This window comes from Mirounga angustirostris, unplaced genomic scaffold (assembly GCF_029215605.1).
Source record: "Mirounga angustirostris isolate CCGP_5_RB_7025 unplaced genomic scaffold, mMirAng1.0.hap1 SCAF_17, whole genome shotgun sequence".
Taxonomy (NCBI): Eukaryota; Metazoa; Chordata; class Mammalia; order Carnivora; family Phocidae; genus Mirounga; species Mirounga angustirostris.
The window spans coordinates 47,206,543-47,228,873 of record NW_026991725.1 but is presented as its reverse complement, the minus strand read 5'-3'; the positions used below and the strand labels follow the sequence as shown (position 1 = coordinate 47,228,873).

Sequence of the window (22,331 nt, the reverse complement as noted above, 5' to 3'; positions counted from 1 at the left end):
CCCGGAATCAAGCTTTATATAGGGACCTCGGGCTAGGGGCCCCTCCGGTCGCCCCTCCCTTTCTGTCCCACCCAAAGGCCAGCTCTCTTTGTCTCCGGGATTTGTTCCCGCCCTTCTTCCCCATCACCGCCCTCATCCGAATCATCCAATCACAACCAGGGGCCCTGGTCACGGGGCGAGAAGCCCCGTTTGTGACGTCACAGCCCTCCCAGCTCGGCGCGAGCTCGGAGAGTTGGGCTGGGAGTTTGTTCACAGCGCGGGGGTTTGGGGGGGACACCGTCAGCGCCGTGACTGGAAACCACCTGCCGGGGTTTCACTGGGCCTCTATCCGTGGCTTTAAGATTTAAGGGTTTGTCTGGATTGGAGTTCAAGGTGGGCTTATTTAGAAGTATCGCGAGCCCTTTTATCCCATCCCCCACCCCCCAAAATCACACCTCACGAGAGGTGTGATACAAAGCGGAGGGGTTGCGACAGTGTCGCGAAACACAGCCGATCTCGGTGGTGCGCGGGGCAGAGGTTTTCATTTATAGAGCTGCCGGCTCCCGCCTCTGAATCCTACGGACGCCGCTCACCCCGCTCCAAAGCGTGCGAGCTCGAAGGGAAGACCCCCCCCTTGCCGTAAAGCGAACACTTCAAGGTGTCGCCCGCCTCGGCGAGGGCGGGGTCGTCGGCGCGGCTGTCGCAAAGCTGGAAGTGGGGGCCGCACCCCCTGCGTCGTAAAGATGCCTGCGGCCGTCGTTTCTTCCACTGTCGCAAAAGCTCCCTGCCCGAGTCGGCACGGCCGTCGGAGCCACTCCGTCACCCCGCCGTGCCGTAAAGCAAGCCTGCCCGACCCCGTCGTCCTTCCGTTCCCACCGTGGTGGTCGTTAGCTCCCCAGCCCGGGATGCTTCGTCGCCCGGCAGTGCCGTAAAGCATACCCGGCCCCAGCCCCGAGTCCTACTCCCTCCGGGTGGCTGTGCACCGCGGTTGCCACGGTGCCGCCAAGCGCGGCTGTCGCGCGGTCCCGGTGTCAGCGGCGATGGCGGCGGGGTCGGGTGGGAGTGGGGGCTCTGGGGGAGGCCCCGGGCCGGGGCCGGGTGGGGGTGGGGGCCCCGGCGGGAGCGGCGCAGGGCCGGGGTCCGGCGGGGGTCTGGGCAGCGGCGGGGAGCTGCACCCGCGCACTGGGCGCCTGGTGAGCCTGTCGGCCTGTGGGCGGACGGCGCGGCGGCAGCAGCCGGGCCAAGAGTTTAACCACGGGCTGGTGTTGAGCCGGGAACCCTTGCGCGATGGACGCGTCTTCACCGTCCGCATCGACCGCAAGGTGCGGAGCGGGGCCCGCGGAACCGAGATGTGGAGGGCGGTGGGAGGGGGCGAGCGGGAGACACGGGGTAGGACATCCAGACTAGCCCACGTCGCCGGCTACCGACAGACCTTCGGGGCACCGGGCGACGGGCAGGAGGGGCGCATGGAGCAGAAACGTTCGCTCGTCATGACGGGGAGAGGGATGAGGAGAGCTGGAGTTTCCTGCACCCCCAGGAGCTGGGCAGGGGCACGGGGCTGCATCCCCAGGAATGGTTAGGGACCAGATCTCCCGAATCATTTCTGGGAGGATGGAGGGATGTCAGGGATGTGACGGGAGGAGAGGGGAGAACCGGGGAGAGAACCAACTACTGGAGGATGAACTCGGGCGGAAAGGTGGGCGAGGAGAGACACTCGCGGGGAGGGAGGTGTGCGTGCTGGGGTGTGATTTGGTGAAGAGGCTAGGTGCACGGAGGTGGGATGCGGGAAGAGACGGAATGTGAGCCAGAGCCTGGGAGAGAATCAGGCCACGGGGAGGAGGAGGGTGGTATAGGAGAGCTGTGAACCCCGGGTGGTGCAGGAGTCGCAGAGACCCCAGCCTCTCTGGAGTAGCGTTTCACATCTCAGGCGAGAAAAGTCGGAGACGTGGGAAGAAGGGGACACGGTGGTCTGTGAAACGTGGGTTCCTAGTGGTGGGAGACCCATGGTGGCCCATCCTGAGCCTTTGTCCACCACCCTTATCACAGGTCAACTCCTGGAGTGGCTCCATTGAGATTGGGGTGACGGCACTGGACCCCAGTGTGCTGGACTTCCCAAGCAGCGCCACGGGGCTGAAGGGGGGCTCATGGGTAGTGTCAGGCTGCTCGGTGTTGAGGGACGGACGTTCTGTGCTGGAGGAGTATGGTCAGGACCTGGACCAGCTTGGTGAAGGGGACCGTGTGGGCGTGGAGCGCACAGTTGCCGGGGAGCTGCGGCTCTGGGTGAATGGGCGGGATTGCGGGGTGGCTGCCACGGGCCTCCCCGCTCGTGTCTGGGCCGTCGTGGACCTTTACGGCAAGTGCACCCAGATCACCGTGCTACCCCCTGAGCCAGGTTTCAACCCCCCTACTTCCATCCCCACACCTCCCCTTGAGCCCTCCGCGCCCCCCGAAGATGCCGCCTTGACTGAACAGGGGACCTCTGGGGATGAAGGTGAGAACACAGTTAGGGCAGTGGTGGAGGAGTGGGGCGGAGGGAGTGGCTGAAGGCCTGGGTGAGACCAAAGGACAAACAGGGCTGGGTGTGAACAGGGTCACTCAGACCCCCCCACCCCCCCGAGTCTGTTGAAGGGGAAAGAAGGGGCTAGAGGGGGGGGGGGTCTCCTGTCTGTGGGCCCTGCAGCAGGGGCTGAACCCTTATTCCCCTTCCATCCCGCCCGGTCCCCAGCCTTCATGGTGTCCCCAGCGCAGGCCCGGCCGGAGACGTTTCCTAACAGCCTTGAGTCGCATAATGGTGAGGGCTTCCGGGAGGCTTTGGGGAGTGGGAAGTGAGGTGGACGAGGCGAGGGGAGGGGCCTCAGGAGAGGGCTAGGGGGAGAGTGGCAAGCGCGAGGGTGTAGAGCCTCATTCCAGCCTCCCTCCCCCGTCCCGCTGCCGTAGACTTTGCCAGCATGGAGCTCTCCGACGTGGTGGGCAACGCCATCCTGTCTGCCTACAACGGGGGGCTCCTGAATGTGAACCTGAGCTCCCCGCCGGCAGGGGAAGGACTGGGGTCTGGCGGTGCCGCCCCCTCGCCCGTCCTCACTTCCAACGATGCCCTGCTCTTTCACGAGAAGTGCGGGACGCTCATCAAACTCAGCAACAACAACAAGACCGCCGAGCGCCGCCGGCCCCTGGATGAATTCAACAACGGGGTTGTCATGACCAACCGCCCGCTCCGGGACAATGAGATGTTTGAGGTGTGCAAGCTCCCAGGCGCTGGCTGGCCCCTCACCCTCAGGAACCAAAGACGGGGCTCCATCCTTGACGGTGGAAGGGTGGGGCCCAGGGAACGGCCGGGGGTCCTTTCTCGGCCTTTACACATCCCGCCTCCCCCTTCTGCTGTCGCTCCCCCCAAGATCCGCATCGACAAGCTTGTGGACAAGTGGTCGGGCTCCATTGAGATTGGTGTCACCACGCACAACCCCAACAACCTGGAGTACCCAGCCACCATGACCAACCTGCAGTCAGGTACCAGCCCCTGGCCGGGCGGAGGCACCTTCCTAAGGCGAGGGAGGCCCGGGCCCTAGTCAGGTGTCTACCTACCCCCAGGCACCATCATGATGAGCGGCTGCGGGATCCTGACCAACGGCAAGGGCACTCGCCGGGAGTACTGTGAATTCAGTCTGGACGAGCTGCAGGTGAGGGGGCCGGGGTGCAAGAGTTGGGGCCGCTGTCCGGGGCAGCCCCATCACCCCGCATCCCTGCCCGGGCACCACGCTCTCCGCTGCGACCTAGAGCAAGGCCTCTGCTCTCTCGCCTGAAGGTTCCTTCTGAGAAGGCAGGGTTGTCCGATAGTTAGGCTCTCAGATTTTGGAGTCAGAGGGTCACTTTCTTTTACTGTGTGGCCGTGTGGGGTCGTGACCAGAGACAAGCAGCTTGCTCGTTGTTTCTGGTAGGTGGTATTTTTTTTTTTTTCCTTTTTTAATTTTTTTCTAACGTCTGAACTGAGCCTGTTAGTATTTTATAAACTGCTTGGAGAGGTGGGTAAGGAGATGTTTGTAAGGGGGCTTCACGCCGTGACTGATTTGCCGGGAGCGTTCGGGGGCTCGAGACTCCGGCGCCTTTGGGGCTGTTCCCCAGCAGCCTGGGCTGGTGGGAAGGCTTTAGAACCCCTCTGTTCTCAGGGGCCCCAGGACAAGCCTGGAGCCTGATGGGGGGATGGATTCCGGATCTTTGTTTTTCTGCTTTGGCTAGGAAGGCGACCACATTGGTCTCACGAGGAAGTCCAACTCTGCCCTCCACTTCTTCATTAACGGCATCGACCAGGGTAAGGGGACGCCCAGAGCGGGCTGCTGGGTCAGGGCTTTCGGGAGTGGGGGGTCTGTACCTCCTTGTCCTGCCTGTCTCTGATGCTGGTCTCCCCACATTTCCCCCCCTCCCCCCCAGGCGTGGCCACCCCACTGACACCCCCAGTGGTGTACGGTGTGGTGGACTTGTACGGGATGGCGGTGAAGGTGACCATCGTGCACAATAACAACCACAGTGACCGTCTGCGCCGGAACAACGCCATCCTGCGGGCGCTGTCTCCGGAGGGGGCCCTCCGGCGTGCTAGCCCTGCAGCTCAGGCAGAGCCCGAGCGCCTGCTTTTCCACCCCAACTGCGGGCAGAAGGCAGCTATCACCCACGAGGGACGCACTGCCCTGAGACCCCAGTATGGCCCACGGGGTGGGGAGAAGCCTGCAGAAGGGGCTTGATGGGATGGGGGGGGTGGAGAGCAGGAGGCAGAGGGATTCTGATCTGGGGAGCTCTGGGCAGGAAAGGGGGGAGCCTCGCGGAGAGTGAAGGCAGCGGGTGTCGGGCAGGCATTGCCGGGCGAAGCTTGGCGTGCGCGGAGCGCGTGTTCGCGCCTGAGTCCCCGTTCCCTGTCCTCAGTGCCACTGATGACTTCAACCATGGCGTGGTGCTGAGCAGCAGGGCCCTGCGGGACGGAGAGGTGTTTCAGGTGCGCATCGACAAGATGGTGGACAAGTGGGCCGGCTCCATCGAGATCGGCGTCACCACCCACGACCCTGCCTACCTGCAGCTGCCGTCCACCATGACCAACTTGCGCTCCGGTGAGCTCCCCGGGAGGGCGGGGCCCAGAGAGGGTCTGCGCGAGGAGGCTGCCCCCGGAGCCCTGACGCTCGGCCCCAGCTCTGTCTTTGCCGGTCCCGCTTGTAAGGACACATTCAGGCGCCGAGCGCTGCTGCGTGGACAGGGCTCGTGGGGGGTGGGGACCTGCAGAGATTTCTGCCGGGTCCTGGGAAGAGAGCTGACCGTCAGACAGGGCAGGCTGGGCCGGCGGCTCTGGGGAGGGACGTGGAGACTGCCGCATAGCGGAGCGGAGCCCTGGCTCCCGCTCACGTCCTGTTGCTCCCTGTCCCCGTAGGGACCTGGATGATGACTGGGAACGGGGTGATGCACAACGGGACGACCATCTTGGACGAATACGGGCACAACCTGGACCGCCTCAAGGTGGGAGAGCGGGGGAACTCCCGGGGCTGGGTGAGCGGGGGGTGGGCAAGGCGGGGCTGCCGCGGGACCAGCCCTCGCGGGAACTCCACCTGACTCCTCACTCCAGCCCCCCTTCTTCCAAGGCGGGGGACACGGTGGGCGTGGTGCGGCGGGAGGACGGGACTCTGCACTTCTTTGTCAACGGGATGACTCAGGGCCCCGCGGCCTGGAACGTGCCCCCGGGCGTCTACGCCGTTGTGGATCTGTACGGCCAGGCAGCCCAGGCCACCATCGTGGACGACGTGGGTGAGGGCCGGGCCGGGGTTGGGGCGGCCCTGGGGGCGGGCGGAAGGGGGGCCTCGGAGAGCACCGGCAGCCTCACGGGTGACGTCCCCTCCCCCAGAGGTGCCCGCAGTCCCCGAGCCGCTCCCTGAAGGGAACAGCCAGGTGTCCCCCAGCTCCCCGTCGTCGGGGGCCGGGGGCTCCGACCTGCGCTTCCACCAGCTGCATGGCAGCAACGCTGTCATCAGCAATGGGGGCCGCACGGCGCTTCGTCACAACTGCCGCAGCGAGTTCAACGACGCCATCGTCATCTCCAACCGGTCAGTGTGGGCGCGGCCCCCCGCGGCCTCGGTGCCCCGCGCGGGGCCGCCCTGATGGCCGCTGTCGCCGGCAGGGCCCTGCGGGACGGAGAGCTGTTCGAGATCGTCATTCAGAAGATGGTGGACCGCTGGTCCGGCTCCATCGAGGCCGGTGAGGGGCGCGGGCGAGCGTGCGCGCGTGCGTGGGGGTGCGGGCCGCCTCTTGCTGGGGCCTTGGCGCTCACCTACCCCTGCCTCCTAGGGGTGACCGCTATTCGGCCGGAGGACCTCGAGTTCCCCAACACCATGACGGACATCGACTACGACACGTGGATGCTGAGGTGCGGCTGCCCGCTTGATGGCCGGCCCGGGAGGGCCGCGTGGAGCTGGCCAGGATGAGGGAAGCCGGCCTTGGGGCCTGCCGTGGCCCTGGCAGGCCCAAGGGATCTGGCTGCCCCTTCCTCCGATTCTGGGAGGCCCTCCCACGTCCCCACGCGCCCTCCAGCGGCCCAGCCTCCAGCCGCCTCTTCTCTGCGGGCAGCTCCTGCTTTTCCCTGGGGGGGTCCCAGAGGCCTAGCAGACAGAGCAAGACGGAAGGTTCTGACGAGCAGGGACCGCGCAGAGGCCCGCGTGGGGAGGAGCTGGGAGGCTTACCGGCCCCGCCTGTCGTCCCCCCAGTGGCACGGCCATCATGCAGGACGGGAACACCACGCGCAACAACTATGGCTGCGACCTGGACGCGCTGGGCACGGGCGCGCGCATCGGCATGATGCGCACCGCCAAGGGCGACCTGCACTACTTCATCAACGGCCAGGACCAAGGCGCCGCCTGCTCAGGCTTGCCTCCGGGTAAAGGTGACTGGTCCGTGGCTTTCGGCCTGCCAGCCTCACGCCGGCCCCGCCCGGGCCATCCGGCCTCTGACCCCTCCTTCTCCACCAGAGGTGTATGCGGTCGTGGATCTCTACGGCCAGTGTGTCCAGGTGTCCATCACCAATGCCACCGGCCCCATGGACAACAGCCTGGCGACCAGCAACACCGCCACCGAGAAGTCCTTCCCCCTGCACTCCCCAGGTCCAGCTGGCCGTTAGTGCGCTGTGGGCCAAGGGCGGGGGGCAGGGGAGATGTTCAAGGCCCGGGCAGCTGCAGACCGAGGGCAGGAACAAGCCAGGGGCCCGGGTAGGACGCCCCCCAGGAAGGGGGGCGCGGTCCGGGCTGGAGCGGGGGCTGGGCGCCCCCCTGCCACCTGGAGGGTGGGGGTGGGGGGCCGGGCTGTGGGAAGCCGGGCGAGAGGGGCCTTGAGGGCGGCTTCCTGTTCGACCCGAAAGCTCGGCGCCCTGCGCTTTCTGAAGCCCGCGGCCCCAACGCCGCGCCTTCCGTGGCACCGTGTCCCCGCAGTGGCCGGCGTGGCTCACCGATTCCACAGCACCTGTGGCAAGAACGTGGCCCTGGAGGAGGACGGCACGAGGGCAGTGCGCGCGGCCGGCTATGCGCACGGCCTCGTCTTCAGCACCAAGGAGCTCAGGGCGGAGGAGGTGTTCGAGGTGGGTGCCGGGCTGTCGGCCGCGGGGCCAGGCTGTTGCCCCAGCTCGCGCCCCGCGCCCGTGGCAGCCGCTGTGCTCTCTTGCCCTCAGGTGAAGGTGCAGGAGCTGGACGAGAGGTGGGCGGGCTCCCTCCGGCTGGGGCTGACCACGCTCGCGCCCGGGGAGACGGGGCCCGGCGCAGGCGGGGGCCCCGGGCTGCCTCCCTCCCTCCCAGAGCTCCGGACAAAGACCACCTGGATGGTGTCCAGCTGTGAAGTGAGACGCGACGGGCAGCTCCAGAGGATGAACTATGGCCGGGACCTGGAGAGGCTGGGGGTGAAGCCGCGGGCTCCCGGGCCGGGGCTGGGGGGGAGCGGGGGTGCGGGAGATGTGGCCTGAGGCTCTGTGCTCGGGTCCCCTCGGTCCTAGGTGGGGAGCCGCGTGGGCATCCGCCGGGGCGCGGACGACACAATGCACATCCTGGTGGATGGAGAGGACATGGGGCCCGCGGCCACTGGCATCGCCAAGGTAGGTCTGAGGCGGTTCTTGGGTTTGGAGAGCGGGCTCGAGGCCTTCCACGGATCTCTGACTCCCGCGCTGTGTGCGCCCCGCAGAACGTGTGGGCCGTGCTGGATCTCTACGGGCCGGTGCGGAGCGTGTCTGTGGTCAGCTCCACGAGGCTGGAGGAGCCGGAGGGCACCCAGCCGCCTTCTCCCAGCTCAGACACTGGGAGCGAGGGCGAGGAAGACGACGAGGGGGAGGAGCGTGGCCTGAGGGTGAGGGGCCGCGGCCGGGCACACGGGGCCTGTGGACGGGCGGGTGGTGGGCCAGTGGACACCAGGGTGTTCTGGGCTTCTCAGATGCCGCCCTGGGTGGGCAGAGGCGTAGACGCAAGCCCTGTGTAAACGCCAGGGGTGGGGGGTGGCTCAGGCCTCGCGTGGGCAACCCCGGCAGCTCCATCTCTCCTCCACACCATGGCCAGAATCAAGTGGCCATTATGCCCACGGCCCTCGAGTTCCTGGAGAACCACGGGAAGAACATTCTCCTGTCCAACGGAAACCGTACGGCTACGCGGGTGGCCAGCTACAATCAGGGCATCGTCGTCATCAACCAACCCCTGGTGCCCCAGCTGCTGGTCCAGGTGGGCCTCACCTCCTCATCCACAGCTCCTTTTACTCAGGGTCATCCAGGGCCAACCTTCCTGGAGAAACCCCAGACCGAGTGGAGGCAAGCCCCTGGGATGAGCTTCCCGGGCTTCGGTTCGTACCCCGCGGTGGGATTTGTAGATCGATCGTCAGGAAGGCGCCCCGCCTTGGCGACTGGTGAGGGGAGCAGTAGCGAGGAGCTGGGGGACCTGAGAAAGACGCGTGGTCCTACATGGTGCCGAGAGGGCCTGCCGAGGAGGAGGCCTTTTTGCTACACACGGAAAGATTTAGTTAGCCAGGAGAAAGCGGCCCCTGGGGGCAGGAACCCTTAGCCAGGCAACAACAGGACCTAGACTGACGCAGGGAAGGAAACACGTGAATTCGCAGTTTGTGGTCCCTCCAGCCTCAGAAAGGGCAGCATCCTTCCCTGGCCGGGGGCGGGGCTGGAGTGGGGGGCACTGCTGGGTAGTCTCTTCCCAGGGGGCCGTGACTGGGGAGTAGTGGTCACCCTTCCCCCCAGGTGCGGATCGATTTCCTGAACCGACAGTGGACGTCTTCCCTGGTCCTGGGAGTCCTCACCTGCCCCCCCGAGAGGCTCAACTTCCCTGCTTCCGCCTGCGCCCTCAAGCGGGCGGCCTGGCTGCTACGGGGCCGAGGCATCTTCCACAACGGCCTCAAGGTGGGTGGGGGCAGACGGAAGGGACAGGGCCACGACTCAAGTCGGGAGGGGCTGGCCCAAAGGGAGAAGAGGGGCACCCAGCCCTGGTGGTGGGTCACAGGCATCAAGGGGCCCTGTGTGGGTAGACCCTCCAGCCGGTGAGCAAGCGCGCGTCATCGTCGGACTCTCAGGCTTATCACGGCCTCCTGCGTCCTTGCCGCTGAGAATGTGGCCGTGGGGGGACGGGGGCGAGCGTGGAGGCGAAGCCCGGCACGGACACTGGCAGCAGAGTGAAGGGCGGGCGTGGCCGCTGCCGGTGGGAGTCTGATCTCTGGGAAGACAGTAGGTCTCTCCTCCCAGATCTGTGAGAAGTTTGGGCCAAATCTGGACACATGTCCTGAAGGCACCATCCTGGGCCTGCGGCTAGACAGCTCCGGCGGGCTGCATCTGCACGTCAACGGGATGGACCAGGGCGTGGCCGTGCCGGACGTCCCGCAGCCCTGCCACGCACTCGTGGACCTTTACGGGCAGTGTGAGCAGGTGAGCCGACGGGAGGCAGGGAGGAGCGGGTCCGCAGGCCCTGGCGGCCGGGTCAGCCTCATCACGCCCTGCCCTGCAGGTGACGATCGTGAGTCCTGAACCAGGGGCTACCGGTGGGAAGAGTGCTGGAACCCAGGGGGACATGGAGAAAGCGGACATGGTGGATGGTGAGCCAGCCCCCCGCCCCCAGGGGCCCGGCCCCGCAGCCCCAGCTCCCGTGACCCTGCCCCCCTTCCGCCGTCTCAGGCATCAAGGAGAGCGTGTGCTGGGGCCCGCTGCCTGCCGCCAGCCCTCTCAAGAGCTGCGAGTACCACGCCCTCTGCTCCCGATTCCAAGAACTGCTCTTGCTTCCCGGTGAGTCCCCAGCGCTCCAGAGCCCGCTGCACTCCCTGGACCGGGGCGGGGCTGTGCCCAGAGCCCCGGGAGCAGCCGGAAGGGGCCGCGTGGTGGAGAGCCACCGCGCCCAGACTGCCCCCCGCTTTCCCGCAGAGGATTATTTCATGCCCCCGCCCAAGCGGAGCATGTGCTACTGTGAGTCTTGCCGGAAGCTTCGAGGGGACGAGGCCCACAGGCGCCGTGGGGAGCCCCCCCGGGAATACGCTCTGCCCTTCGGCTGGTGCAGGTTCAACCTCAGGTACACAGGGGGCAGGGTGGCACTTCTCCCTTAGCGCGCTTGCGCCCTTGATGGGGGAGGCTCCCCAGAGGGCGCGTGGAAGAAGTGACAGGACTTGTAGGCCAGGGGATGGTGTCGGGGAGCCAGCGACCTGGTCCGTCCTAGGGTGAATCCCCGCCTGGAAGCTGGGACGCTGACCAAGAAGTGGCACATGGCGTATCATGGGAGCAACGTGGCGGCTGTCCGGAGGGTGCTGGACCGAGGGGAGCTGGGAGCAGGTACCTCGGCGCAGACAGAGGCAGGGCCGCGGGGTCCAGGCCCCGGAGGGCGGCCCTGACCCGGCTCTCCCACAGGCACCGCCTCCATCCTCAGCTGCCGGCCCTTGAAAGGCGAGCCCGGGGTGGGGTTTGAGGAGCCTGGCGAGAACTGCGCACCCCCGCGGGAGGGGCAGCCCCCTCCGGCGCTGCTTTCCCCCTCCCTCCTGTATGCTGGGGCCGAGACCCTGGCATCCAAAGTGCAGTGAGTACGCGGGGGGTGGGGGGCGGGGGGCGGGCGGGGGTCTCCGTGGCTTGCCCTCCGCGTTCCCACCGTGACACTCTAGAACGTTTAGCTTTGAAGGTGACTAGTACTGTGGAAATAAAAAGTAGAGCGGGGCGCAGTGGGTCACACGTGCGGCTGGAGCGTGAGGTTGGAGGGTGATCAGGATGGACATCGTGAAGGTTTGAGCAGAGGCCTGGAGAGGGGAGGGCGCGCACGGGCGTCCCGGCAGATGGCAAGCCGGGAGGGCCGCCAGAGCCCGGCCACCCCTGTAAGGCCGGGGTGACCCCGAAGGCCGGCGCCGTCGTACAGGTAGCAGGGGGAGCAGGGAGCCCGAGGTCCTCATGGCCGGCCTTCTGCTTCTTGCCTGACAGATTCCGGGACCCCAAGTCCCAGCGGACGCACCAGGCCCAGGTGGCGTTCCAGGTGTGCGTGCGCCCCGGCTCCTACACCCCCGGGCCCCCTTCGGCCGCCCTCCGAGAACCTCCCGACCCCCACTTCAGCCCCGCCGAACTCGAGTGGGTAACCAAGGAGAAGGGGGCCACGCTCCTCTATGCCCTGCTGGTGCGGGTGGAGTGAGGGCCGGCCTCTCGACGACAAGCACAGGGGGGCCCCGGCTCAGCCCCCACCCCCCGCCCGCCCGCCCGCCCCCGGCGGCTCGGCAACCCCAGCCCCAGCGGATGCGCCCGGAGCCCGGGGCCCGCCCGCCCGCCCGCCCGCCGCGCCGCGCCGCGGGAAGGGGAGCGCGTCTCCGCGGGCACGGCGCACGCCCCCGGCGTGGCGGCCGCAGCCGGACTTCCCGCCGCCTCGGGGCCCGGCAGCCCCCTTCATGCACTGACTTGGGGAACACGACCCCCTGGACTCCCTCCCCCGTATCACTTAATTTATTTCCGTTTTCGTTCCTGTTACTGTGAATCCCGAGCAGCCTCCCCGGACCCGCCGCTTCCCGGGCCGCCGGGCGGAGAGGGGAGGGCGGGCGCGGGGAAGGTGGGCGGCTGTACAGTTGTCACGGACGCGGGTTTCCAAGGAGCCAATAAACGCCGTCCCGGAGCGCACGCCTCGGCCTCTCTCTCGCGCCGCCCCCGACGAGCCCCGGGCCCGCCCAGCTTGGGGGCGCCGGGCGAGCCGACGGGGTTTGGCCGCCCCCGGCACCCGTCGCGGCCGCTTCCGCCCTTCCCTGCGCGCGACCCGCGAGGCCGCCCCGGCTCCGGAAGTAGTCGGCCCGGCGGCCGGAAGTGACGCGCGGCCGCGGCGCGGAGGAGCCGCGGAGAAAGCGCAGCGAAGGCGGGTAGGGACGGGGCAGGGGCAGGGGCGGGGGCCGGGCAGCGCCGAGGCCGGAGACCCCTGCCCGGCCGCGCACGCGGGGCCCCGGGGTCCGGCCGGGGGGTGGGGGGGTGGCGGGCGCCGGGCACGTGGCCGGGGTGGTGGCGGCGGTGGCGGCGGCGGGCGGGCTTCCGCCTCGGCCCGCCCGGCGCGACCCCCCTGAGCGCCCGCCTCCCGGTAGGCCCGGTCCGAGGTCTGGCAGTCCGTGGCAGAGCCGGGCGCCCACGGCCCGAGCGCCCCCGGCAGCACCATGCCCGCGCTCCTGGAGCGCCCCAAGCTTTCCAACGCCATGGCCCGCGCGTTGCACCGGCACATCATGATGGAGCGGGAGCGCAAGCGGCAGGGTGAGCTGGGTCCGAGCGAGAGGACAGCCCGGGCGGCAGCGCTCCGCCGGGGCCGGCCCCCACCACGGGCGGAGCAGCGCGCCGGGGCCGCGCGGGGGAGGGATGGGACGGACGGGGCGGCCCCGCGGGTGGTGGGAGCCGGACGCCGGGTCTGAGCCCCAGAACCCTTGGGTCGGGAAGGAACTTGGAGAGCACCTAATCAAGCCTCCCTCCCTGTCCCCTCCGGAAGGAAAGAGCCGTTCCCGAGGATTACCGAGGGGCAGAGGGAGCGTTGTGATAACCGCGTTTTGCAGGTCCTCGATCCCTGCCGCAGTGAGTATTCTAACCACCTTGCCGTCTTCCCATTCTGCCTCTTTCTCCAGAGGAGGAAGAGGTGGACAAGATGATGGAACAGAAGATGAAAGAAGAGCAAGAGAGGAGGAAGAAGAAGGAGATGGAGGAGAGAATGTCCCTGGAGGAGACCAAGGAACAAGTAAGCGGCCCCTTGATCTGTCCCAGTTCTTTCCTCCCTTGGCTCTCCTGCCTTCAGCTCCAGTCCCCGCCCTCCGCAGATCCTGAAGTTGCAGGAGAAGCTGTTGGCCCTACAGGAAGAGAAGCACCAGCTCTTCCTGCAGCTCAAGAAAGTTCTACATGAAGAAGAGAAACGGAGGCGAAAGGAGCAGAGGTGGGATTGGAGAGCTAAAAGTTGGGGCAGAGCGTAACTGGGATCTGGTAACAAACCAGATCGGTGTCTAATGGCAGAAGAGGGGCACTTGTCCTCGTCCTCGATTTTGACCTGCCCGCCTCCCCCCGCAGTGACCTGACCACTCTGACGTCAGCCGCGTACCCGCAGAGCCTGACGGTTCACACAGGAACTCACCTCCTCAGCATGCAGGGTGAGGAAGGCCCCGCGGGGGGGAACGCGCCCTCCTGGGGCTCACAGCCACCCACTTCAGCCTCACGAAGCCCCTCTCCCTGTCTAGGGAGCCCCGGAGGACACAGTCGCCCAGGAACTCTCATGGCGGCCGACAGGGCCAAACAGATGTTCGGACCCCAAGTGCTTACAGTAAGGAGTAGGATCGAGTGTGGGGCGCACTGGTTTTCTCGGCTACTTCCACGCGGACCCAGGCGCCTTCGTGAACCGAGCGTCCAAGTCGTGAGCGTCGCGTGACGCTTGACCGTATTGGGCAAAGCGGGGCATAGGCGAGGCGCTTGGGGTTCTCTGCCTTGCAGTGGACGGCACCAGTGAGCGCTCTCCTCCCTCCAGACGCGGCACTATGTGGGCTCGGCAGCTGCTTTCGCAGGGACCCCAGAGCACGGTCAATTCCAAGGCAGCCCTGGCGGGGCCTATGGGACCGCTCAGCCCCCACCCCACTACGGACCCACGCAGCCGGCCTACAGCCCCGGTCAGCAGCTCAGAGGTGAGCGGTGGGAAGAGAGGGAGGCGGCCGGTCACCAAGCGGCCGGAGGGAGGCCCGACCGCCTGCGCCCCTGCCTCCTCAGCACCTTCGGCGTTCCCGGCGGTGCAGTACCTGTCTCAGCCGCAGCCCCAGCCCTACGCGGTGCACGGCCACTTCCAGCCCACCCAGACAGGTGAGGCCGCCCGCCGCGGCCCTGGCCCCTGCGTCCTCCCTGCCTCCCCTTCCCGGGCTCTGCTCATCCCGCACACCCCTCCTTCCCTCCCTAGGCTTCCTCCAGCCTGGCGGTGCCCTGTCCTTACAGAAGCAGATGGAACACGCCAACCCGCAGACCGGTTTCTCCGACTCAGTGAGTATGGAGTCTTGGCAGGTCAAGGGCAGCGCTCTGCCAAGGGGCGCCCCGGGCTGCCTCAGGTCCTGACTCTCTTCTCCGCAGTCCTCCCTGCGCCCCATGCATCCCCAAGCTCTGCATCCAGCCCCCGGACTCCTTGCCTCTCCCCAGCTCCCTGTGCAGATGCAACCGGCAGGGAAGGTAAGGATGGGAATCCCACCCGCCCTCAGCCCTGTGCTTCCAGGGAAAGCAGGACCGGGTAGGAGAGGCGGCCCCCACCCCTCCTTTCCCCCTCCCTGGGGGGTGGCTTGGAATGCGGAGGGTGCGTTGAGGGGGAGGGCCACACCGACAGAGCCCCCCCTTCCACCACCACCAGTCGGGCTTTGCAGCTCCCAGCCAGCCTGGCCCTCGGCTCCCCTTCATCCAGCACAGCCAGAATCCGCGGTTCTACCACAAGTGATCGTCAGATTTTATCTTCAAGCTCACACCCAAACCCCGCCACGGGTGAGGGCCCCTGGTGTGTCCCAGTCCAATAAAATCTACCTGCCACCGCCCCCAGCTGCTGTGTCACCTCTCTCCGGGCCCAGGCCAGGGCTGCATGGAGGGTGAGGAGTGGTGGGCAGGTCACAGGAGGACGGTGGGTGGGTAACGAACTCAGCAGCAGAGTTCAGTGCCATGGTTTCCAGCTTTACGTTCTAGTCAGCAAACACCCATTTAATTCAAAGAAGCAACTGAGTTGGGGCCTTCATATTAAACTTCTGGTTTTATTCAGGTTTGATTTTAACAAATGTGTCGGGGAGAGAGCCCACAGGGAAGGGTGAAGCCCATGGGGGCAGGGCCCTCCCAGGTGCCTAAGGAGGGGGCAGGTCCCCTCCCCTCTCCTCCTCTTCCCTCCCCAGGTAAAGGTATTTGGGGAGAGACATAGGCAGGGGAGGGGGCTGGTCCCCCGTCTGTGGGGTGGTACTTGGGGTAAAGGGCCATGGGAAACAAGGGACCAGAGCAGGGATGAGTGGGGGTAGGGCACAAGGACCATTTACCAGAATCCACAGCTTTCTGATTCCAGATTGAATTTAAAAAAAAAACAAAAACAAAAACAAAAAAACCCAAAACCAACCCACTAAACCACAAGCAGCACCCGCCCCCTCTCCCCTACCAGGGCTGTAGTGCAGGGGGAGAGAACAGGAGGGCAGCTTCGCCAAGGCCGGGGGGTCACTCGCTCCTGGCCGAGGGAGCAGGAGGAAGGGCAGGGGCTCCCCGACAGATTGAGGGTGTGTGGGGGAAACCAAAATAAAACGTCAAATAAATCGTGGAGGAGGAGGAGTCCAGCCAAGGGCCCACCGGAGCTGGGCCAGGCTGGGGGAGGGGGGCCTCTGCAGTCTCGAGGATCACCGCTGCCACCCTGGGGAGGGGGGGGGGGGGAGAGAGCAGGTCAGGCAGGACGACACCGTCCCCAGGAAGGAAGCCCAGACGGTCAGGGCTCGAGCAGGTTTTCGGTGGGGATGACAAAACGTGGGCCGGGCCAGGGGAGTGGGTCACCTTCACCTGGGAGCCAGTTATTTTGCCATGGCCTTGATTGCAACAGCTGCCTCCTCTGTCATGGCAGACAGCACCGTGATCTGCGGGCGCAAAGGGGGGAGTCAGAGGGGAGCTCCGGGGCAGAGGGTGCAGCTGGGCCCGAGGCGGGGGGCAGCGTACCAGGATCTCTTCTCCACAGTCATACTTCTGCTCAATCTCCTTGCCGAGGTCTCCCTCGGGCAGACGAAGGTCCTCTCGCACCTCCCCGCTATCCTGGAGCAGTGATAGATACCCATCCTGGATGCCGATCAGCTGGGGGCAGAGAGGAAAGGAAGCGCCCGGTTGGCCCACGAAGCTGGAGGATAAAGGGCCTGAGGACAAACGGGGGCGGCCAACTCCGCGTTGTCCTGCTCCCCCTCTCCCAGCACAAGCTCCTCTGGTCAATCTGTACCCGCCCCCAACAAACCACCAACCCACCTACGTACCTGGAAATCATTCCTTTTGATGTTGGGAACATCCATATTATGAGTTGACGGGCAGATATCTTCGTATTTCTTGCCAGTGAAGATGTCAATACCAACCAGGTGAACCTGTATGTATGCATCACATGAAAGAGAAACCCAACCAAACGGTAGGGTGGAGAGAAAGGCATGTGCTACCCCCTGTCGGGGGAATTCAGACGACGCTGTTAGGGCAAAATCAGGGAAACCATGGGGCAGGCTTGGGGCAGCCAGTTACCCTGAGCTACGAGAACACTGACCCAGGAACCGGGGGTGGGGGAAGGGAGGGGAGTCTAGGTAAAACCTTCGGAAGAGCGTCTGGACATCCGCATAAAAGGCGCAGAACTTGGGAAAACAAGAAGGAACGAGAAAGGAAGAGGGCGGAAAGGAGGACGACTTCAGGGAGAACTATGCCATAGGAAATAAAAAAACCAGGAGAGACCCCAGGATGAATGCTAAGCCAACAGAAGACAAACCACCTAGGGACCAAAACCCTAAGAAATCCAACAAGGATGGACCAGGTCAAGTTTTAGTTTTCGAGGGGAGAAAAACCTTAACTGACATGGAAAGCACTAGCAAGAATGTTAGGACCCAAGGAAGCAAGAGGCCGCCTCAGGGAACTCAGAGGGGGGTGGGCAGGCAGAGACTCGGTGACACCGCATCAGAGACCAAAGGGAAAGCTGGTGCGGAGTGTGGGGCAGCAAGGTGGCTCGGAGGCTCAGAGCTATGCTGGCGCCCTCCAGGAAAGGCTGCCTCCGGTATTAGGCCCGGAGAAGCCTCAGGAACAAAGACTCAAGGGAAAAGAGACAAAAACGGAAGGCCACGAAGGAAGGAGCAGCTGAAAAGAGCACCTGGAAAAGTGAGAGCCTCACACAAGGGTGGGGAAAGGGAAGGGTCACCAAGGAAGAGCCCAAGGCCTCCCAAAGGCACAGGTGAAAGGGGGCCAGGGCTGAACCAAGGAGACGGACGGGAAGCCAGCGCTAAAGGAACGGACAGGGCTGGGACTGAGGACGACCTGTGGGGAGTGGGGGGAAGGCACGATGTGGAGAGGTCAAGTTCTAACCTTGGCATGGCCGTGCTTGCCGGTCTTGGAGGTAGACATCTCCACGATCTTACATGGCCGGCCTTTGAGCACCACAAAGCCGTTCTTACGTAATGCTGAGCACTGCATTGGGAAGGTGGCTGAGGCCCCTGCATCTCCTGTCTCGAAGTCCAAGTCATCTGCCATTTTAAGAGGCTTCGATTCCAACTAGTCAAAAAGAAAACCGGAGCCAGTCAGGATGGAGGTCAACAGAGGTCTCAATCTACCTCACTCCTCCCTGAAAACACGGCTTCGTTCTTCCCACAGCCCTTTTCTTCCATCATCCACCTAAAAGAGAAGCGACGTGCCCAGGTTAAATACCGATTGGGACCACAAATACTTAAGAACTGGCGCGTGTCTGGGAGTGGAGGGAGACAGAAGCTGGACCCCCCAGCCCAAATGAAAGCGAAAGGGGTGGCTTGGGAAAGGAAGGCTCCAGGCCGTTAGGATGCCCAACCTGGTAAAGGGACAAAGGCCTGACTCCTGGGAGGGGGAAGACTCAGGTGTTACTTGCCACTGAAACCAACCACCCCTCTTCCCCACTCACAACCAGGGCTATAATTAGGTGAGCAGCCATGAGCCAGCAAAAGGGCGGGGCTACCGTGGGGTGGGGGAGAGGGGAGGGTGGAGACCGGAGGACAGGGCCCCACCCGTCTCTGTTACACCCCCCACCCTATCCACACACGAGCCAGTCATTGGTACAGGAAACCACAAGGCCTCTTTGGGGGATTCCCGCCTCTCCAACGTGCATTTGCAGACACAGCCAAGGGAGAGAAAGTAAAGTTGTTGCTAACTTTCCCCCCTGCCGAACACCTCCATCTCGCTTCCCAAAGGGGACCCAGGAACCCGGCCTCTCCGCGAGGGCCCTCCCCCTTTTCCCAGGATGCACCAGTCCTGTCGGCTTTTCAGGCCGGGCCTGTAGGCTCAGCGGAAAGTGGAGGGCTGGGGAGTGGTGAATGACAATAAAATGAAAGCAGAAGGCTGGTGGGAGTGAGTAGAGTAAGTTCTGCGGGGCTGGCGGCGTCAGCGCTCCCGAGCCCGACACCGCGGGCGGGAAGTGACAAGGTGAAGAGCACCGGTCCCGGCGGGGAGCTCTCCGCCCGGGACGTGAAGGCGCCGTCGGCACGACCCACAGGGGTCGGGCCGCCGTCCAATCGCCCGGGATGTCCCCGTTCCTCCGGCCACCCAGCCAGGGAGAGCGCTACTCACACCTGGCGGGCCGCCTCACTTCGCATCAGGGTCGGGGGGAGAGCGCCAGGGGCCCATGCGGCGGGGGAGCGCGAGCATATGCCCGCAGCGGGCTCTCCGGGCTGATCAGGACCCGGGCCTCGCGCCTCTCCCCCTCCCCAAAATTCCAGGCTCCCCTGGGCGCCCGCGAGGACCACCTCTCCCCGCGCTGGGGGGTTGCCGGCTCCCGCCCACCATGTGGCCTCCCGGGGCTTCCGGTGGCCGGGATCTGGGGGGGAGGGGTCCCCGCGCTGCCATGCGGCCCCCGTCCACGTTCGGCCATGAGGCCTCCGACCCCGAGGGCAGCCTCCGGTAGGGGACACTTCCGGTGCCGCCGGCACCCCCTCCCCAAAGGCCGCGCCAGGCCGGAGCCACGCCGCCTCCCCTCCCCCCCGGCCGGCCGCCACCCCCCCCACATGCCCTCTCACCGAATAGCCCCCTCCCCCACCTCACGTGGCCTCGCGGCGCCCGGTTCTCAACGGCCCAGCTCCCCTTGCCCCGGCGGGCCGATCTGGCCCCCGGCCCTCGCCCCGGCGTGGCCGCCCGGCGGCCTCTCCCGCGTGGCGGCCTCGCGACTCGCCGTCCCCCGCCCTGCGTCGCTCCAACGTCACCCGGCCGGCCCCAACCGTCACCCCGCGCGCTAGCCGGGGCGCGCGCCCGCGCCTCTCCGCACCTCGCGCGGCTCGCGGACCGAACCCTGTGCGGCGGCGGCGGCCGCCGCTCCCCTCTGCCCCCTCCCCGACCCTCGCGCAGTTCCAGCTCCACTCCCGGGCCCACGCCAGGGTTCCGCGCACGCGCGCCCTGCCGCTCTCACCTCGCGCGAACGCACTGACTCGACCCCGTCCGCTCGCCGCGAGCCCAACCGCTGCCCCCGAGCCCGCTACCGCCGCCGCCGCCGCCGCCTCTACCGCCGCCGCCGCTGCTGCACACGGGTCTTAGTACGCAGGCGCCGACTCCCCACTGACCAACCAAGCAGCCCTGTGACAGCCGCGCAAGCGTGCTATCTATCCCCCTCCGCCCTCCACCCCCGCACTGCGCAAGCGCACAGATCCTCCCCGAGCTCCACCCTCCCTCCCACCTACCCATCCAATGACGCGTATGCGTGACCCCGCCCCTCACAAACCCCGAGCTCTTCCCACCCGTAGGCAGTGCGCAGGCGCACCCGGTGTTTTAAGCCCTTCAACCTCCTCTTCCCTTCCCGTGATAGACCACTAGCCCTACCGGACAGGACTTGCGCCTGCGCAAAGAAGAGCCCTGCACTCCACACCCTCTGAAGGAAACGCCTCGGCCGCAAAGCGCATGCGTGGTGGGAATCCTGACCGCCCCTTCCACCTCAGACGTCGCCTGTACGCCGGGCGTTGAAAAGACCACGCCACTGTATCGCTGGTCTCGGCTAGGACGCATGCGTCTGGGGAACGCCCCACCTCGGCTCTAACTGGACCTAAACGACTCACACGTTTCAGAAAACTTGCGCTGCGGGGTGGGCCCCTCGTCTCACGGCCCATCCCCCGCTTTCCACACATGCGCGGGACGGCTCTTTCCGCGCACACTTCCTAGCGCGCTGGTGTGGTCGGGTTACCGCCCATCTCAGCTTCACCGCTCTGCGCGGCCGGCCGCGGCTCGGCCATAGAGTTCCCGCCGCGAGCTAGAGCGGCCGCGTGGCGGCCACCATCTTGTGGAAGCCCTGGGCCGCCCGGAGCTCCAGCGAGGCTTGCACGGCCTTTCTCCCGTCCTCTGCCGCCGGCTGCTCCTGCCGGGGCCAGAACAGGTGTCCGCGAGCGCCCTCGGGAAGAACTCCGTAGACACGAGTGGCGCGTTAAGCGCCCCCGGCGTTCCCTAAGCCATGGCCGAGGACCGTGAAGCGGGAGACCAGCACCTTCCCCGGCGGCCGCCTCCCCCGACACCCCGTGGTCTCCCCCCTCCAGTTTCCGGGTTTCCAAACCTGAGCCTGGCCGCCGGAATCCCAGGACGCGGCCGACGTGCACGCCCCGCAGACTCGCTGATGGCATGGTCGGCCATCACTCCCGACTCCCTCCACTCTACTGTCCGAAAGCTCTGCCCTGTCCTGAAAAAAGCAAAAACGAGCCCGAAGACAGCCCCCAACTGCCTGGGCGCATTGTTTAAAGCCCGAAGCTGCCCTTCTCACAGATGTATTGTCCCCACGACCCAACAACTCCACTCCTAGGTATATGCCCCAAGTCGTAAAGACAGGTACTCGAACCTTCGCGGGAGCGTGTGTACAGGGGCGCTAGTCACGGTAGCCAAAGGGTGGAAACAACCCAAACGCCCACCAACAGATGAGTGGATCAAGTGCGGTCCATACCTGTCACGGAATATTATTCAATCACAGAAGAGGGTGAAGTACTAAGACGTGCTTCAGCTGGATGAACTTCAGAAATACCAGGCTAAGGGAAAGAAGCCAGTCACTAAAGGTCACCTATGCTATGACCTGAATGAGATGAAATACCCTACGATTTGAATGATATGAAATGTCCAGAATAGGTAAACCCCTTGAAGCAGAAAGTAGATTGGTGGCTGCCAGGTGCTGGGCTGGATGAGGGGAATGGGTATGGGGTTTTATTTTAGAGTGATGAAATGTTTGGGGATTTTTTTTTTTTTTAAGATTTTATTTATTTATTTGACAGAGAGAGAGACACAGCGAGAGAGGGAACACAAGCAGGGGGAGCGGGAGAGGGAGAAGCAGGCTTCCCGCTGAGCAGGGAGCCCGACACGGGGCTCGATCCCAGGACCCTGGGATCACAACCTGAGCCGAAGGCAGTCGCCTAACGATTGAGCCACCCAGGCACCCCGATTTTATCTTTTTTTTAATTTAAAGATTTTATTTATTTATTTGACAGAGAGAGAGACACAGCGAGAGAGGGAACACAAGCAGGGGGAGCGGGAGAGGGAGGAGCAGGCTCCCCGCGGAGCAGGGAGCCCGACACGGGGCTCGATCCCAGGACCCCGGGATCATGACCTGAGCCGAAGGCAGACGCTTAACGACTGAGCCACCCAGGCGCCCCAAAATGTTTGGGAATTAAATAAAGATGGTGATTGCAGAACGTTGTGAATGCACTAAATGGCACTGAATTGTTGACGTAAAAAGTTTTATGTCATGTGATTTCCACCTCAATTTTAAAAACTCATACAGGAATGTTCAAAGCAGCATTATTCATGATAGGCCAAGAGCGGAAACTACCCGAATGTCCACCAACTGATGAAAGGATAAATAAAATATGGTATATCCATACAATGAAATATTATGCAGCAACAAAAAGGATAAACCTTGAAGCATTATGCTCAGTGAACATCAGTCACAAAAGACCACATAGTGTATAATTCCATTTACATGAAATGTCCAGAATAGGCAAATCCACGGAGACAGAACATGGATTAGCAGTTGCCTAGTGTTGAGAGGTTAGAGGGAAATGCGGACACGGAGAGTGGCTGCTCATGGGTATGGGGAAGGGGGCAGGGGATGACTTTTAGGGTGATGAAAATGTTCCAACATTGATTGGACCGATGGTCACATTCTTCAGATATTAAAAAACACTGAATTATACGCTTT

General features: G+C 64.8%; 3 protein-coding genes across 16 annotated transcripts; 2 read left to right on the top strand and 1 right to left on the bottom strand.

Annotated features, from left to right (window-relative positions):
• Nucleotides 1–22: 22 nt before the first annotated feature.
• NEURL4 (neuralized E3 ubiquitin protein ligase 4) lies at nucleotides 23–11,631 on the top strand. 8 transcript variants are annotated; one of them, XM_045889943.3, is made up of 29 exons: nucleotides 23–1,301; nucleotides 2,026–2,470; nucleotides 2,705–2,770; nucleotides 2,917–3,215; nucleotides 3,375–3,486; nucleotides 3,568–3,656; nucleotides 4,213–4,285; nucleotides 4,405–4,669; nucleotides 4,891–5,072; nucleotides 5,387–5,472; nucleotides 5,595–5,757; nucleotides 5,855–6,053; nucleotides 6,128–6,204; nucleotides 6,295–6,373; nucleotides 6,711–6,880; nucleotides 6,972–7,103; nucleotides 7,428–7,573; nucleotides 7,664–7,888; nucleotides 7,982–8,080; nucleotides 8,167–8,328; nucleotides 8,535–8,693; nucleotides 9,218–9,376; nucleotides 9,716–9,895; nucleotides 9,975–10,062; nucleotides 10,142–10,249; nucleotides 10,385–10,529; nucleotides 10,674–10,786; nucleotides 10,862–11,027; nucleotides 11,420–11,631. In XM_045889943.3, the coding sequence occupies exons 1-29, from the start codon at nucleotides 1,020–1,022 to the stop codon at nucleotides 11,622–11,624; spliced, it is 4,674 nt and encodes a 1,557-aa protein (XP_045745899.1). In that variant the 5' UTR covers nucleotides 23–1,019; the 3' UTR covers nucleotides 11,625–11,631. The 8 variants fall into 8 exon arrangements, 7 of the variants coding, with proteins under 7 accessions (XP_045745899.1, XP_064438612.1, XP_045745898.1 ...); XM_064582542.1 differs by having other exon boundaries at nucleotides 9,199–9,376; nucleotides 9,702–9,895; XM_045889942.3 differs by having other exon boundaries at nucleotides 6,711–6,886.
• Nucleotides 11,632–12,202: 571 nt separating this feature from the next.
• Nucleotides 12,203–16,271, top strand: GPS2 (G protein pathway suppressor 2). Of its 3 annotated transcripts, none has more exons than XM_064582610.1 (11): nucleotides 12,203–12,333; nucleotides 12,550–12,712; nucleotides 13,075–13,184; nucleotides 13,264–13,376; nucleotides 13,508–13,587; nucleotides 13,675–13,757; nucleotides 13,925–14,112; nucleotides 14,195–14,284; nucleotides 14,379–14,458; nucleotides 14,546–14,641; nucleotides 14,817–16,271. In XM_064582610.1, exons 2-11 carry the CDS (start codon nucleotides 12,619–12,621, stop codon nucleotides 15,047–15,049), a joined length of 1,167 nt encoding a protein of 388 aa, XP_064438680.1. In that variant the 5' UTR covers nucleotides 12,203–12,333; nucleotides 12,550–12,618; the 3' UTR covers nucleotides 15,050–16,271. The 3 variants fall into 3 exon arrangements, with proteins under 3 accessions (XP_064438680.1, XP_045746022.1, XP_064438679.1); XM_045890066.3 differs by having other exon boundaries at nucleotides 13,959–14,112; nucleotides 14,817–14,993; XM_064582609.1 differs by having other exon boundaries at nucleotides 14,379–14,641.
• Nucleotides 15,185–20,362, bottom strand: EIF5A (eukaryotic translation initiation factor 5A). Of its 5 annotated transcripts, none has more exons than XM_045890105.3 (6): nucleotides 20,218–20,362; nucleotides 17,519–17,704; nucleotides 16,441–16,545; nucleotides 16,136–16,267; nucleotides 15,983–16,056; nucleotides 15,185–15,839 (listed from the first exon to the last, which is right to left on the bottom strand). In XM_045890105.3, exons 1-5 carry the CDS (start codon nucleotides 20,284–20,286, stop codon nucleotides 15,994–15,996), a joined length of 555 nt encoding a protein of 184 aa, XP_045746061.1. In that variant the 5' UTR covers nucleotides 20,287–20,362; the 3' UTR covers nucleotides 15,185–15,839; nucleotides 15,983–15,993. The 5 variants fall into 5 exon arrangements, with proteins under 5 accessions (XP_045746061.1, XP_045746060.1, XP_045746059.1 ...); XM_045890104.3 differs by lacking the exon at nucleotides 20,218–20,362 and adding an exon at nucleotides 19,985–20,007 and having other exon boundaries at nucleotides 15,977–16,056; XM_045890103.3 differs by lacking the exon at nucleotides 20,218–20,362 and adding an exon at nucleotides 19,985–20,006.
• Nucleotides 20,363–22,331: the final 1,969 nt, after the last annotated feature.

Bases quoted from the DNA above. Each gene is read 5' to 3' on its own strand.
- NEURL4 (XM_064582539.1), top strand. From the start codon at position 1,020: ATGGCGGCGGGGTCGGGTGGGAGTGGGGGCTCTGGGGGAGGCCCCGGG. The intron at 5,754-5,854 runs GTGGGTGAGGGC...CCCCTCCCCCAG, and splicing joins AGGCCACCATCGTGGACGAC to AGGTGCCCGCAGTCCCCGAG. The intron at 9,377-9,701 runs GTGGGTGGGGGC...GGAAGACAGTAG, and splicing joins TCTTCCACAACGGCCTCAAG to GTCTCTCCTCCCAGATCTGT.
- GPS2 (XM_064582609.1), top strand. From the start codon at position 12,619: ATGCCCGCGCTCCTGGAGCGCCCCAAGCTTTCCAACGCCATGGCCCGC. The intron at 13,588-13,674 runs GTGAGGAAGGCC...CTCCCTGTCTAG, and splicing joins TCACCTCCTCAGCATGCAGG to GGAGCCCCGGAGGACACAGT. The intron at 14,642-14,816 runs GTAAGGATGGGA...CACCACCACCAG, and splicing joins AGATGCAACCGGCAGGGAAG to TCGGGCTTTGCAGCTCCCAG.
- EIF5A (XM_045890105.3), bottom strand. From the start codon at position 20,286: ATGTGTGGAAAGCGGGGGATGGGCCGTGAGACGAGGGGCCCACCCCGC. The intron at 16,268-16,440 runs GTACGTAGGTGG...CTCTGCCCCCAG, and splicing joins TCAAAAGGAATGATTTCCAG to CTGATCGGCATCCAGGATGG. The intron at 16,057-16,135 runs GTACGCTGCCCC...TTGCGCCCGCAG, and splicing joins ACTGTGGAGAAGAGATCCTG to ATCACGGTGCTGTCTGCCAT.